We start from the raw sequence: 15808 nt of genomic DNA on the forward strand, positions 1-15808 counted from the left end.
TCAGTGCACAGGATGGGTGCTCAAAGGGGCTGAATTATAACTGCATAGGCATAAATCTGGCATTTCCTAACTTTCAGGTGCTTATTTTGCAACTGAAATAATGTTCTTTTAACATAGTTTTTTTTACATGTAATACACAGTGAGAATATTAAATTTTATATTCTGACAGAACAAAAGGAAAATTCCAGAGTCAGCAACAGAAGGATTATAGCAGAATTCTGGGTAAGAGATGTTATTCAAAGATGGAGATACACAGCAATAAGAAAAAGACTAAGAATACAGACAGGAGGACTCATAGAAACTTTTAAAAAGTTGTGTATGTTACATCTTTATTGTTACAAGATCAAAAGAGTCTAGATTATCATAAAACAAATCTCTGCTACTTCAAAAGTTGACTTGACCCAAGAAGTGTGGCATGCACTCACACAGGAATTCTACAACAGGAAACAGTTATAAAGAACAGGAAGAATCTGGCAAGATGATCAGGTACCAGTGACCAGCAGATTAATTTAAAGCGGATATAGAGAACAGATAAACATTTAAACATGCAAATATTAGGTTTCTGATTGGACATTTTGAAAGTGACAGAGATAAATAACATTCTCTATTTATCAAGAGATCAGGTGTCTGAATGAGACAATGTGGTGATGTCAGATTGAAACTGGATAAGAGAAAGGATGGTCTTGCATTTAAATCACTGGATAGAGGCTCAGGACATCTGAGTTCAGTTCCCTGCACTGCCACAGGCTTCCCATGGGACCTTGATCAAGTCACCTGATCTCCCTATTCCTCAATTCCCCATCTGTAAAGTGGCAAGCCACTTTACTACTTCCTTTCTCAGACTCTTTGCTTACCTTGTCTAGATAGCTCTTCGGAGCAGGGACTGTCTCCTACTAAATGTACATAGAGTACTTAACACAATGGGACCTCAAATCTTGGTTGGTAACTCTAGGTGCTACTGTGCTACCAAAAATAAAATAAAATAAAATAAAAAAAAAATGCAGATTTTGAGGAAGGAGAAATAACATAATCTGCAAAGAACATCACTTGGACAAAAGAGAGTTGGAAACTCAAATGGCTGGCCACCATCATGTCGCACTCCCAATCAGTACCTGGCCTGGGCCGGGAAAGCTAATGATCCAAGCAGCGGATCAAATTCGGTAATGAATCCTGGTCACGTGCCACCTGAGGCATGTTGCACATACGCTAAGAAGAATCAAAGAAATCTGAAAGATCCAGGATCAGGTAAACCCTAAAAAACTTGCCAAAGTTATGCATTGCCACTATCTTTTCTGAATCCAAGAAAAGAAAAGAGAAAGAACCCATGAGCAAGATCCAGAGAAGAAAGGATTGATAGCTGCCTACTATCTAAAGTACCACCATGAACCAAAGGCCATGGTGAACATGCACTCATCTTGAGAAGAACCATAACAAGTTGCTGGAAAATTTCATGTATCTTGGTGTTGTGTATCAAAGACTCCTTTTATGCATGTGCTTTTATGCAAATGACAAATGCTCGTGTTAAGCCAAGTTCTCAAGAGTACATACTTTGGCTTATAAAACTTGTATATGACTTAAATGGACAATTTGTCTTAGTCACTACTAATACATTTCAACTTGTTTAGAAATATTTTTAAATAATTATATGACTAAAGTAGCTAAGACACACTGGTATGCTCATTACAACCTCAATATAAAGATCTCCTGATAGCCTGCTCTGTTACAGCAGTAAAATCTATTAATGACTTATGCAAGCTTAAAGTAAACAGACATCAGAAGAAAAGCTAAGATTCACCCAGCCTACAGCTTTCTCTAAAATATTTTTTTTTCTATATGTCCTGTTGAATGACTAATCTTTTAGCTAAAAAGATTACCATTGCTTATAAAAATGTTTAAACTAGCCTGATATAGAATATTTTAACTGTGATTCACTTACTGGTGAAAGTCAAAAGAAACTATAAGCTTTTGACTTATTCTGCATATTTGGTGTAATTAGCCTATTTGTCTTTGTGAAAGAGATAAAAGGTTTCACAAATACATACCACTTATCTACAATGTAATCTGAAATTATAAACCTGAATTTGTGTTTACTAAATTTATTGCTTAGTTTCCAAATTTATAAACTTTAAAGATTATCTAGGTTTAGATGACAGACATTCTGATTAGCTTAAATGGGCCTTTATCTTAATTAGCAATCTAATAAGGTTCTGAATTGTGATATATATTAGTTCAATACTTACATTTAGAATTACCTACCCACAACTTGTGACTTTGATTACTGTGGTTCACTACTCCATAAGAGCTACCTGTTTGTGTTAAATTCACTATTTTAAATGAGCTGTCACTTAAAATTAAATGCATATTTTGTCATCTTCATATCTTTTCTATTATTTCCTAAGTTTTATTTTGGTTAATAAAATATATGGAGTCATGAAAGTTTGAATCTGTATCTTATCCAAGTTATGCAAACCCAACAAATTTTTGGAGTATAGGTTATTCATTGATTTAAATGATTTAATATACACATTTAGTTTTATATCCACTCACTTGTTCTCTCACGCATTCAGCATGGATCTGACCCAATCAACATCTCCCTGAACAGGCCAGGTTCTTGCTGCGATGCAGAGTGAACCTGTGACAAATGGCAGTAGCAACAGCTGCACACATTGAATTAAGAGCATTGAGTATTTACCTCGTGCTGAGCAATTGTGCAGCTGTTGGTGGGTACAAGACAGGGATGGTGTCAACCACTCTCTCTGGTCGAGGATCCACTGGCACTGGGTCTGCCAGAATTTCCACATATCCAGCTGAGCCCTGATTCGTCTGTGGTATGTATGCCCAGCTGGGGAAGAGAAACAGTAGCTCCAGCCACTCAGATTCAAAATGCAGGAGCTAAACCAAAAGAGAAAAGGTGCTGCAATTTGAGATTTATTCATAATACAACTCCGCAACTAAGGGTATGTCTACACTACGAAATTAGGTCGAATTAATAGAAGCTGGTTTTATAGATATTGGTTTTATACAGTCGATTGTGTGTGTCCCCACATAAAATGCTCTAAGTGCATGAAGTCGGCAGACCGCGTCCACAGTACCGAGGCTAGCGTCGACTTCCGGAGCGTTGCACTGTGGGTAGCTATCCCACAGTTCCTACAGTCTCCGCCGCCCATTGGAATTCTGGGTTGAGATCCCAATGCCTGATGATGCAAAACAGTGTCGCGGGGGGTTCTGGGTACATGTCGTCAGGCCCCTCACCCTCGGTCAGAGCAACGGCAATCGATTCGCGCCTTTTTACCTGGGTTACCTGTGCAGACAACATACCACGGCAAGCAGGGAGCCCGCTCAGCTCAGGTCACCGTCACCATATGTCATCTGGGTGCCGGCAGACGTGGTACTGCATTGCTACACAGCAGCAGCTAATTGCCTTTTGGCAGTAGATGGTGCAGCATGACTGGTAGCCTTCATCGGCTATCTGGGTGCTGGCAGATGTGGGGCTGCATTGCTACACAGCAGCAGCCCCTTGCTTTTTGGCAGTAGATGGTGTATTACAATTGGTATCCATCGTCGTCGTATTCCAGTTCAATCAGAGGCACCTGGGCAGACATGCTTTGTCTTCAGTCCTGCCGGCAGTCCTATTGAACCGTCTTGACGATGATGGCTAGCAGTCGTAGTACAGTATCTTCTGCCAAGCACCCAGAAGATGCCAAGGGCTATCAGTCATGCTGCACCGTCTGCTGCCAGCTTAAGATGTAAAAAATAGATGGACCAGATTTGTTTTGTATTCATTTGCTTCCCCCTCCCTGCGTGAAATCAACGGCCTGCTAAACCCAGGGTTTTGAGTTCAATCTTTGGGGGGACCATTCTGTGTGACAGTTGTTTGTGTTTCTCCCTGATCCACAGCCACCTTTGTTGATTTTAATTCCCTGTACCTGTACGCCATGTCGTCAGTCGCCCCTCCCTCCCTCCGTCAGTTTCGCGCCTTTTTTCAGACCAGACGCCATAGCACTGGGATCATGGAGCCCGCTCAGATCACCGCAGCAATTATGAGCACTATGAACACCACGCGCATTGTACTGGAGTATATGCAGAGCCAGGACATGCCAAAGCAAAACCAGGACCAGCCGAGGAGGCGATTGCAGCGCGGCGACGAGAGTGATGAGGAAATTGACATGGACATAGACCTCTCACAAAGTATGGGCCCCAGCAATGTGCAAATCATGGTGTTACTGGGGCAGGTTCATGGCGTGGAATGTCGATTCTGGGCCCGGGAAACAAGCACAGACTGGTGGGACCGCATCGTGTTGCAGGTGTGGGACGATTCCCAGTGGCTGCGAAACTTTCGTATGCGTAAGGGCACTTTCATGGAACTTTGTGACTTGCTTTCCCCTGCCCTGAAGCGCCAGAATACCAGGATGAGAGCAGCCCTCACAGTTGAGAAGCGAGTGGCGATAGGCCTGTGGAAGCTTACAACGCCAGACAGCTACCGGTCAGTCGGGAATCAATTTGGAGTGGGCAAATCTACTGTGGGGGCTGCTGTGATCCAAGTTGCCAGGGCAATCAAAGACCTGGTGATATCAAGGGTAGTGACTCTGGGAAACGTGCAGGTCATAGTGGATGGCTTTGCTGCAATGGGATTCCCTAACTGTGATGGGGCGATAGACGGAACCCATATCCCTATCTTGGCACCAGAGCACCAAGCCACCGATAAACCGCAAGGGGTACTTTTCAATGCTGCTGCAAGCCCTGGTGGATCACAAGGGACGTTTCACCAACATCAACGTGGGATGGCCAGGAAAGGTACATGATGCTCGCGTCTTCAGGCACTCTGGTCTGTTTCGAAAGCTGGAGGAAGGGACTTTCTTCCCGGACCAGAAAATAACCGTTGGGGATGTTGAAATGCCTATCGTTATCCTTGGGGACCCAGCCTACCCCTTAATGCCATGGCTCATGAAGCCGTACACAGGCAGCCTGGACAGTAGTCAGGACCTGTTCAACTATAGGCTGAGCAAGTGCCGAATGGTGGTGGATTGTGCATTTGGACGTTTAAAAACGCGCTGGCGCAGCTTACTGACTCGGATAGACCTCCCCGAAACCAATATCCCCATTGTTATTGCTGCTTGCTGTGTGCTCCACAATATCTGTGAGAGTAAGGGGGAGACATTTATGGCGGGGTGGGAGGTTGAGGCAAATCGCCTGGCCGCTGATTACGCGCAGCCAGACACCAGGGCGGTTAGAAGAGTACAGCAGGGCGCGGTGAGCATCAGAGAAGCTTTGAAAACCAGTTTTGTGACTGGCCAGGCTACGGTGTGAAACTTCTGTTTGTTTCTCCTTGATGAACCCTCCGCCCCCCCACCCCGGTTCACTCTACTTCCCTGTAAACCAACCACCCCACCCTCCCCTCCCCCCTTCGAGCACCGCTTGCAGAGGCAATAAAGTCATTATTACTTCTCATTCATGCATTCTTTATTAATTCATCACACAACTAGGGGGATAATTGCCAAGGTAGCCCGGGATGGGTGGGGGAGGAGGGAAGGAAAAGGACACACTGCAGTTTAAAACTTTAACACTTATTGAAGGCCAGCCTTCCGATGCTCGGGCAATCATCTGGGGTGGAGTGACTGGGTGGCCGGAGGCCCCCCCACCGTGTTCTTGGGCGTCTGGGTGAGGAGGCAATGGGACTTGGGGAGGAGGGCTGTTGGTTACACAGGGGCTGTAGCAGCGGTCTCTGCTCCTGCTGCCTTTCCTGCAGCTCAACCATACGCTGGAGCATATCAGTTTGATGCTCCAGCAGCCGGAGCATCGACTCTTGCCTTCTGTCTGCAAGCTGACGCCACCTATCATCTTCAGCCCACCACTTGCTCTGTTCAGCCCGCGATTCATCCCGCCACCTCTCCTCTCGTTCATATTGTGCTTTTTTGCACTCTGACATTGACTGCCTCCACGCATTCTGCTGTGCTCTTTCAGCGTGGGAGGCCATCTGGAGCTCCGTGAACATATCATCCCGAGTCCGCCGTTTTCTCCTTCTAATCTTCGCTAGCCTCTGCGAAGGAGAAACATTTGCAGCTGGTGGTGGTGAAGGGAGAGGTGGTTAAAAAAGACACTTTTAGAGAACAATGCATACACTCTTTCACGTTAAATTTTGCTGTTCACATTACACAGCACATGTGCTTTTGTTACAAGGTCGCATTTTTCCTCTTATATTGAGGGCCTGCCGGTTTGGTGTGAGAGATCACTCACGCAGTGCCAGGCAACAGAATTCGGCTTGCAGGCAGCCATGGTAAGCCACAGTCTTTTGTTTTTTTTAACTTTCATAACATGTGGGAATGGTTTCAAACAGCAGCGCCCTCATTTCCCATACTAAGGACCCATTGGGATGGCCATTTAAAATGGGTTTGCAATGTAAAAGGAGGGGCTGGGGTTTCCGGGTTAACATGCAGCACAAACCCAACTACCCACCCCCCACCCCCCACCCACACACACACCCAATTCTCTGGGATGATCACTTCACCCCTCCCCCACACTACGTGGCTAACAGCGGGGAACATTTCTGTTCAGCCGAGCAGGAACGGGCACCTCTGAATGTCCCCTTAATAAAATCACCCCATTTCAACCAGGTGACCGTGAATGATATCACTCTCCTGAGGATAACAAAGAGAAATAAGGAATGGATGTTGTCTGCATGCCAGCAAATACCGGGACCATATGCTGTCATGCTTTGTTATGCAATGATTCCAGACTACGTGCTACTGGCCTGGCGTGGTAAAGTGTCCTATCATGGCGGACGGGATAAGGCAGCCCTCCCCAGAAACCTTTTGCAAAGGCTTTAGGAGTACATGAAGGAGAGCTTTCTGGAGATGTCCCTGGAGGATTTCTGCTCCATCCCCATACACGTTAACAGACTTTTCCAGTAGCTGTACTGGCCGCGATTGCCAGGGCAAATTAATCATTAATCACGCTTGCTTTTAAACCATATGTAATATTTACAAAGGTACACTCACCAGAGGTCCCTTGTGTGCCCTCAGGGTCTGGGAGCATGCCTTGGGTGAGTTCGGGGGTTACTGGTTCCAGGTCCAGGGTGATAAACATATCCTGGCTGTTGGGGAAACCGGTTTCTCCGCTTCCTTGCTGTGAGCTATCTTCATTGTCTTCATCATCATCATCATCATCTTCCGCGTACCCCGAACCCGCTTCCCTGTTGCGTTTCTCCATTGACGGAGTCAAAGCACACGGTTGGGGTAGTGGTGGCTGCACCCCCTAGCATCACATGCAGCTCCGCGGAGAAGCGGCATGTTTGTGGCTCTGCCCCAGACCTTCCGTTTGCCTCTCTGGCTTTGTGGTAGGCTTGCCTTAGCTTCTTAATTTTCACGCGGCACTGCTGTGCGTCCGTTATGGCCTTTGTCCTTCATGGCCTTTGAGACCTTTTCTAATATTTTGCCATTTTGTTTACTGCTACGGAGTTCAGCTAGCACTGATTCGTCTCCCCATATGGCGAGCAGATCCCGTACCTCCCGTTCTGTCCATGCTGGAGCTCTTTTGCAATCCTGGGACTCCATCATGGTTACCTGTGCTGATGAGCTCTGCATGGTCACCTGTGCTCTCCACACTGGGCAAACAGGAAATGAAATTCAAAAGTTCGCGGGGCTTTTCCTGTCTACCTGGTCAGTGCATCTGAGTTGAGAGTGCTGTCCAGAGCGGTCACAATGAAGCACTGTGGGATAGCTCCCAGAGGCCAATAATGTCGAATTCCGTCCACACTACCCCAAATCCGACCCGCAAAGGCCGATTTTAGCGCTAATCCCCTCGTCAGAGATGGAGTAAAGAAACTGGTTTAAAGGGCCCTTTAAGTCGAAAGAAAGGGTTTCGTCGTGTGGACGTGTCCAGGCTTAATTCGATTTAACGCTGCTAAAGTCGACCTAAACTCATAGTGTAGACCAGGCCTAAGACACTTACAGCATTAGCCCAGCCTTCCCGTCGCACAGCACAAGTTCTCACAGCTCATTTTAGAGCAGGGATCAGAGTTCCTAGAAAGATGCACATTTTGTTGCTCCCCAAGCAGTGGCAGTGACTGATCTGTAGAGAAATAAACCCCTTTTTGCTCCAAGAGAGAACCCCAAACTGTACGTAGCCTTGTAAACTCCTATGCAATTTTACTTCTGAGGGAATTCTGTGCCAAAAAAGTAAAAATTCTGTGCCAAAAAATTCTGCATATTTTATTTGTCAAAATAACACAATATAATCACACCATTTTCAATTATTTGCTGAGAAATATTTTGAAATAAATTACCAAAATAATTGAAAATGGTGTGATTATATTGTGTTATTTTGACAAATAAAATATGCAGAACTTTGAAGAATTTAAATTTTTTTAATTTTTTGGTGTGGAATTCCCTCAAGAGTACCAGGGTTCTGTGTGGCGCAACATGGCTGCGGTCAGCTTGGTGGGGGTGTGTGGGTGGGATCTGGATACACAGGGGCTCATTGTGGGGTCCTGGGTGCAGGGGGAATGGGACTCTGCAGGGGAGTCCAGGTGAAGGTGGTTAGGGTTCACCGGGGGGAGTCTGGGTGTGGGGACTCAGCGGGGGTGTCTGGGTGCTGGAGGAGTGGGGCTTCGTGGGTGGGGGGTCAGGGTGCAGCTGGTTGGGGCTCAGTGGGGTGGGAGTCCGGGTGTGGGGGGCTCCTGATGAAGGGGGTGAGGCTCGGGGGAGGGGAGAGAGAGTTGGGTGCAGGAGGGCCCAGTGGGGGTTCAGGAGACTTGGGGGGGGGGTGTCTGGGTGATCCTGAGATGGGGGGGCTCAGTTGGGTAGGTGAGACTCAGTGAGGGAGGTTGGGTGCGGGGGTCCAGATGCACGGGGGTTGGGCAGACAGAGGGAGCTGCTCCCTGTACAGTGACACCCTCATCCCTCATGGCTGAGGAGCGATGGAGCCAGAAAGTGGGGGAAGGGGTCATTGTACGGGGAGCTGCTCCGCCTGTCTGCCCAACCCCTGTGCATCTGGGACCTCCACCCCACTGAGCCTCACATCCTGCACCCAGACGGCCCCACCACCAAGCTCCCCTTCCCCCACAGTGCAGAGCTTCCTGTAGCCAGGGGAGGCTTCTGTGGGTTGATCTAACCAACCCCAGCAGCTCCGTTGGGAACTCCATCTCTGTCCTCCTTCCTCCGCCCCCTCCCGGGCATCCCCAGACACACCCACCCTCTTTCCTGTGGTTACTTACTGCTCCCCCGGCTGCCCAAACAGACATGCCCATGCTGCCAGGAGGGGTGAGTGAGCACTGGTGCAGCTTCTCTTTACTTCCCCCACAAAAAGCATTTTTCTATGGAAAGCAGAGAGAATCTGTGGGGGGACGTGTTTCTGCACATGTGCAGTGGTGCAGAATTGCACCAGGAGTAGCAATTTGCTGGGCACTAGGAATAGCATTCCCTGGGCCCAGGTTTCTCCCCTTCCAGGGTCTGGTGGGGATTCATTTACAGCCTCCTAAGTTTTGGCAGTGCTTGGTATTTCCAGACCATATTTCTAATCTTCTCTGTCTTCACCGGTGTTTGAAGCTCATCCCAATGCAGTGTTCTCTGTGAATATAATTAACGTGCTCTTCCCCCATTCTTAGATTATTGATAAGTGGCAAAACAGAGAGCTCTGGGCCTCCATCACTAGTGTCAACCTCCTGTCCCTAATTCCAGATGCTGCCATTTACCTAGACCTCTTTTATTCAAGATCCTCCAGGCAGGCCTCAGCACGGTAGCACCCCATCCAAGCCAAGATTTGATACACTGTATCACATGCTTCACCGAAAGCCCAGCATAATTCCCCTGTTGCAGTTATTTCAGCTCCATAGCCTGTAATTCAAGCAAGCTTACCGCTGTTGGTCCCATCAGTTTCTCAGAGTCTCTCTCTCAAAGTGTTTGCTCCATTACTTAATTAGTAACTGAAACGACACTTCAATGGTAATTGACAGGAACAACCTTCTTCCCCTGCCTCTCTTCTCCGGTCATTCCTTAGTCCAGTAAGTTTGACAGTTAGCTCTTTAGCAATGAAAGGTTTGACATATTTCACCCTTCCTCCCTGGCATTTGAACTCACTGCCTTCCCCTCGCAAGACACATGTTTGATCTCCCAAGTTACACAATCTTTTGCAAATTGTTTCAATCCTCCTGCTGTCTGCAAGGTCCCTCAGAAATGTTACCAAGAGCAGGATCCCTCAAGCTGCCTGTTGCCATACCTCACAGGGAATTGAACCAGTGCTGTCTTGCACATATAGGTTGCCATCCATTAGCTTCTCTTTCCCCTTCGGCCTTCTTCCATCCGTCAGGTAGCCAATCAGGATCAGGTGAGTCCGTGGCAGAACACACTGTTTGGGCAAGATGACCTCACCTTGGTGAGCCCATTTCTTGAAGTCACTGGTGCTCCAGGTCATGTGACTACAGCAGGGTGTGCGTTGTTGGCACTGGAGGTCAGAGATGGAGATGAAGCTAGAGAAAAGGGAAAGAATGATAATATGAAGGGATGAGGCTGAAGCTGGGGAGGAAGAGGGACATTTAGACATTTTGCTGCAGCAGGTCAGGCTCAGCACAGGTGCAGTTATGCAGCCTTAAATGTTGTCCCCTGAAAGATTGTGCCACCATATGGGAAATCTTGGGGGTGAATGTACTCACTTCAATGGCATGACACAGGGTTCAACACTGAAATGGCCAGTGTGTCAGGAACACAATCTATTTCCACATTTACCCTGAGAGCACATTTACCCGTGAGTACCTCAGAGGAAGCACAACCCATTTTGGACTGTGGTCACATGGCTGGGCACACACAGGACTTGTGGAGAAATATTTAGGAACAGAGACTGAAAAATATATTCATCTGAACAACCTTTCTAGGAGATGTGGGAGGGCTTTATCCCACAGTTTAGGCAGAATATTAATGGGAGATTCCATGAGAAGACCAAGGAAACAGCGTGGAGTGAGTGATATGGATGACTCTGTACGGGGCACTCTCCTTTCTAAATCAATACTGATCCCATTTCCCCAGCAAAGCGCTTGGAGGTGCTGACCTGTAGCTAGAAGAGTGGCTGACTGTAGTCTCTGTGCTGCTTATGGGGAGACAGATCAAAACAATGCTGCCAACCTTAGAGTTAAATCTTCATCTTAACAGGCCTTGCTTAAAGGATGTGAGGCTGAGAGATGCCAAATCAAAGAGGTCTCAGGCTCTTTTCTTCAACTGTAAGAATGCAGCCAAGCTTAATGTATCCAAGCTTAAAAAAGACTGGATAAAGAGAAATTTTGCACGCCATCAGGTACTGTTAATGAGCAAAGACGTGAGCTAGATTCTACAATGCTGAGACTGATCAAGGCACTAAGTATGAGAGACATGGGCAGCATTGTCAGTACATTCCCAACCCAGCTAATTTTAATATATGTGCCTAGCAATAACAATACCCACACCACAGGCATAGGCCCTGTCTACATTAGGGAATTTCAGAAAAAAGTTCCCACCAGTGTCAACACCAGCATCACCAACATTATAAGCTCAAGTGTAGACAGCGCTCCAGCTGTCGTTCTCAGGACTTGCACCTAGCAGTTCGTTGACAGAGTTTTGGAAAGGGTGGTGATGCTGGAATGTTGTTTACACTAGGGACCCCACTAAGTGCAGATGAAGTGCAGTTAGCAGCACTGTAGAGTCACAGGGACTTAGGACATGTCTACACAAGTGCTGCAATGGCACAACTGCAGGTACGCTACGTATCACTGTATCACAGACACTCACTACAGCCATAAATCCACCCCCCTCTTCCATCCACTTAGCTGTGTGGGCCTAGGTCAAACTAACTACGTTGTACAGGGTAGCAATGCACCTAGGCTGTCCTAACTTCCAGGTGTAGGTCAGCAGGCCTTAGTGGTGGGAGTCAACTAAGTCAAGAAGGCGTGTAGGGTTGTCCAAGAGAAGTCTACACTTTTGGAGTCTGACAAGCCAAGCAACTTCAGAGAAGCAAACTCTCCTGAAGGGCCAAGTGCTGTCACTGGCCAGTCAGCCAGACCCAGACCTTGTGAAATAATCATTCCAGTTGAACTCTGTTACATCATGGCAGCGGGAGCAGGGCTGACGGGCCCTGGACCTGCAGTTCCCCACGTGTAGCAGGGAGTTGGGGATGCTCCGCACTGAGGTGGGGACAGAGCAGGGATCTGATTTCCGGGTGGGGGGGGCAGCAGCCCCGGGTAGCACAGACACGAGCCCCGCCAGGGCACTTCATACAGTGGGGGAGCTGAGAGCCACTGAACCAAACTGTAAAGCCTGGATATGATGGAAACCGCTCCAAGCCCGGGGCTTCGGCAGCGCCCCCAGTTCCAGCCCTTGTGCCGGGGCAGGCGGCGCGGGCACCAGGGAGCGCAGCTGAGGCGGGCAGGGACCCGCTGCCACCTGTTACCTGTAGCCCAGCGGCAGCTCCCCGCTCCGCGCACCCCACGTGCTCCGCAGGCACCGCATCACCGATTCCGCCAGCTGCTCAGGGCCGCCGCCGCCCGGCCCCGCGGGGCAGAGGGTCTCGCAGACGAAGGCCCGGGCCGCCCGCGACCACCGCTGCTCCTGGGGGAGAGAGGGGGGAGCGTCAGGGCAGGGCGGGGGAGGGCGCGCGAGGGGGAACGGGGGCGGGGGGGAGAGCGCGCGCGCGAGGGGGGTAGGGAGGGGGAGAGAGCGCGCGTGGGTCACTTACAGCCCCACCAGGCTCCTCCATGCACACAGTGCGGCTCCCGCCCGCCCGGCCGGGCGTCTCCATAGGAACGCGGGGGCGGAAGCCGCGGGACATCACGGGTATGACGTTACAGGCAGTGCCGGCTCCCGGCCCAATCAGACCGGGTCCTCCCCCCCTTCGCACGCTCGCTCGATGCTGGCAGCTGCCGCGTGAGCGCCGGACCGGATGCGGGGGCCTGCCCGGCCGGCCAAGCCGGCGCCGCCGTTCAGGAGTTTCCTTCCGCCCCCGGGTAGCGACTGAGCGCTGCCAGATGGGGGGCGGGGCAGGCTCCGACTTCACAGAGCCGCTTGAGGCGGCGAGGGGAGTTTCTCCCCCGTCCCCCCGCCAGCTCGGCCCCGTTAACCAGCGCGGCCCACGCGGGCAAGGGAGTGACGAGCGGGCTACACCGCTGTGTGGCTCCGCGACCCCTGTGTCACTCGCCCGCAGCCGCGGGGCTACGGTAGAAAATCCCAGCCCAGGCCGGACTAGGGTGCGCGAAGCAGGCCCGAGGGGGGGAGATGGCGAGGGACTGGTAGGGTCTTGCAGCGCGTGAAGGAAGTTAAGGGGTAGAGCCTCTGTGTGGAGGATGGCTGGGGTAGATGGGATTCTTCACCTCACAGTGGTGCATCTACCCTAGCAAAGCTAATACCTGTCTTCCAATAACATGGCAGCTGCACTGGTGCCAAGCTGCTAGTAGGGGCATGCATTTTTATCTCACCTCAAAAACCTGCTTGCTCCTGCCCTATGCGAGTACTTACACCCTTGCTATCATTGGTACAGCTGCACTGTGTCTGCTAGCTGCTGAAATGCGTGTACTAGTTTTGTTTCTATAGCAAAGGCCAGGAATTAAGATGGACTCAGCCACATGTGGAGGTCAAAATAAGAACTGCTGGGATCTCTGCCATGAAGGGGAGTGTCTTTCCCGGACCTGAAGACCAACTTCTGTTGGCGAAAAAGACAAGCTTTGAAGCTTATACAAAACTTTTCTTCAGGTCTGTGAAAAGTAGAATTCTGTGTGGCTCGAAAGCTTGTGTTTCTTACCAACAGAAGTGGGTCCAATAAAAGATATTACCTGACCTACCTTGTCTCTAATATGCTGGGATGGACACAGCTACAGCTGCACTGCATACATGAAAGGGGGGGGAGGTCATATTGGGACTTGGACCTCTGTGGAAGGTAAAATGAGAAATAGTGTCCCACAGCAGGCAGGTGAATTGGAGTAGGGCTAGATCTGTGGCCCATTTGGGAAGGGAGTGTGGGATTCTGGGACCATTCTGCCCATTGATGCCCTATACCAGGGGTCAGCAACCTTTCAGAAGTGGTGTGCCAAGTCTTCATTTATTCACTCTAATTTAAAGTTTTGCGTGCCAGTAATACATTTTAACGTTTTTAGAAGGTCTCTTTCTATAAGTCTATAATATATAACTAAACTATTGTTGTATGTAAAGTAAATAAGGTTTTTAAAATGTTTAAGAAGCTTCATTTAAAATTAAATTAAAATGCAGAGCCCCCCGGACCGGTGGCCAGGACCGGGCAGTGTTAGTGCCACTGAAAATCAGCTCGTGTGCCGCCTTCGGCACGCGTGCCATAGGTTGCCTACCCCTGTCCTATACAGAGAGCTGGAATTGGGGGGAGAGAGAGAGAAAGGGCCAGGGGAGAGGTCTATGGAAAAGGTGTCTGATCTGGTGATTCTCCTGGTGGTGCTTTAAAGTGGTGACTTTATTTTTAAATGCAAATGCTTAGCAGGAGGGAGAAGATATTTCTTCCCCAGGGTTCATGTGTTGGTCTCATTCCCCTCTGTGACCCCTCCTCTGTTGCGCCAAGCTGTCAGAAGACTCTGAAGGTCCAGCAGAGTCCATTCCACAGAGGGCTGGCAGCTGATCTAGGGAAGAGGCTGAGGGAGAAGGTGTGTTTTCCCACCCAGTGGTAAATCTGGGAAGTTAGTGCATCTTGAGGCTGCATTAACAACTGTATGGAGGCCCCCTATGCCCTATTGTATAAGCAACCTCTAAAGGGGTTTCCAGGAACAGATACAATCAGGGAAAGCTAAAGCATGGGTGGGGCAGGGGGGAGGGACTGCTGATGTGAAGGCCTCTATGGCAGTGGTTCTTTCCAGATTACTTGTACCCCTTTCAGGAGTCTAATTTGCCTTATATACCCCAAGTTTCACCTCACTTAAAAACTCGGGCTTTGGGCTTCAGCTTTCTGCCCTGGGCCCCAGCTAGTCTAACGCTGGCCCTGGTAACCCCAATAAAGCAAAATCACAGTTTGAGAACTGCTGATACAGTATATAGAGCAGTATAAACAAGTCATTGTATGAAATTTTAGTTTGTACCGACTTCACTTGTACTTTTTATGTAGCCTGTTATAAAACTAGGTAAATATCTGGATGAGCTGATTTAACCCCTGGAAGACCTCTGCATAACCCCTGGTTTACGTGTATCCCTCTTTGAGAACCACTGCTCTAGGGAATCCTCTGAAATCTGCATGGATCTTGGGAGATCTATTGGTTCTGGAGGTTGACGTCTAGGGCAGTAGGGGTAAACCTCATCCACTACCATAATGACTTGAGAAAAACTTGGTGATTTTTTTTCTTTATGAGGGTGTGACTTCGTCGTCCACATGAGTTATTACATCAGTATATTAGAATTTTTTTCTGTGGGGAACAATCCTGTATTGGCCATGTTCAAAGAAGTAGATAAGCTAGACAAGACCTAACGTGCCTTTTCCATCTCTACTGTCAGCTGGGTGCAACCTGGGAAGAGCTTTCCCTGCTTTTTTCTTCCTGCTGAGCATATCATATGGGCCAAAAGAAATCTGATGAGGTTCAACAAGGACAAGTGCAGAGTCCTGCACTTAAGACGGAAGAATCCCATGCACTACTACAGACTAGGGACCGAATGGCTAGGCAGCAGTTCTGCAGAAAAGGACCTAGGGGTTACAGTGGACGAGAAGCTATATGAGTCGACAGTGTGCCCTTGTTGCCAAGAAAGCTAATGGCATTTTGGGCTGTATAAGTAGGGGCATTGCCAGCAGATCGAGGGACGTAATCATTCCCCTCTATTTGACATTGGTGAGGCCTCATCTGGAGTACTGT

The 15808-nt window shown here is 48.8% G+C and overlaps 1 protein-coding gene across 1 annotated transcript in view; it reads right to left on the reverse strand.

Moving 5' to 3' along the window:
- Nucleotides 1–12756, reverse strand: part of CTC1 (CST telomere replication complex component 1) — a 31326-nt gene extending 18570 nt beyond the window's left edge. The window contains exons 1-4 of the mRNA XM_026657417.2: nt 12694–12756; nt 12409–12566; nt 10213–10462; nt 2693–2892 (exon numbers count right to left, since the gene is read on the reverse strand). Coding sequence (XP_026513202.2) covers nt 2693–2892; nt 10213–10462; nt 12409–12566; nt 12694–12756 — 671 coding nt within the window. The remainder of the gene's footprint in view (nt 1–2692; nt 2893–10212; nt 10463–12408; nt 12567–12693) is intronic.
- Nucleotides 12757–15808: the final 3052 nt, after the last annotated feature.

The sequence above is a fragment of the Terrapene carolina genome, unplaced genomic scaffold (genome assembly GCF_002925995.2).
Source record: "Terrapene carolina triunguis isolate 2854851 unplaced genomic scaffold, T_m_triunguis-2.0 Scaffold242, whole genome shotgun sequence".
NCBI lineage: Eukaryota > Metazoa > Chordata > Testudines > Emydidae > Terrapene > Terrapene triunguis.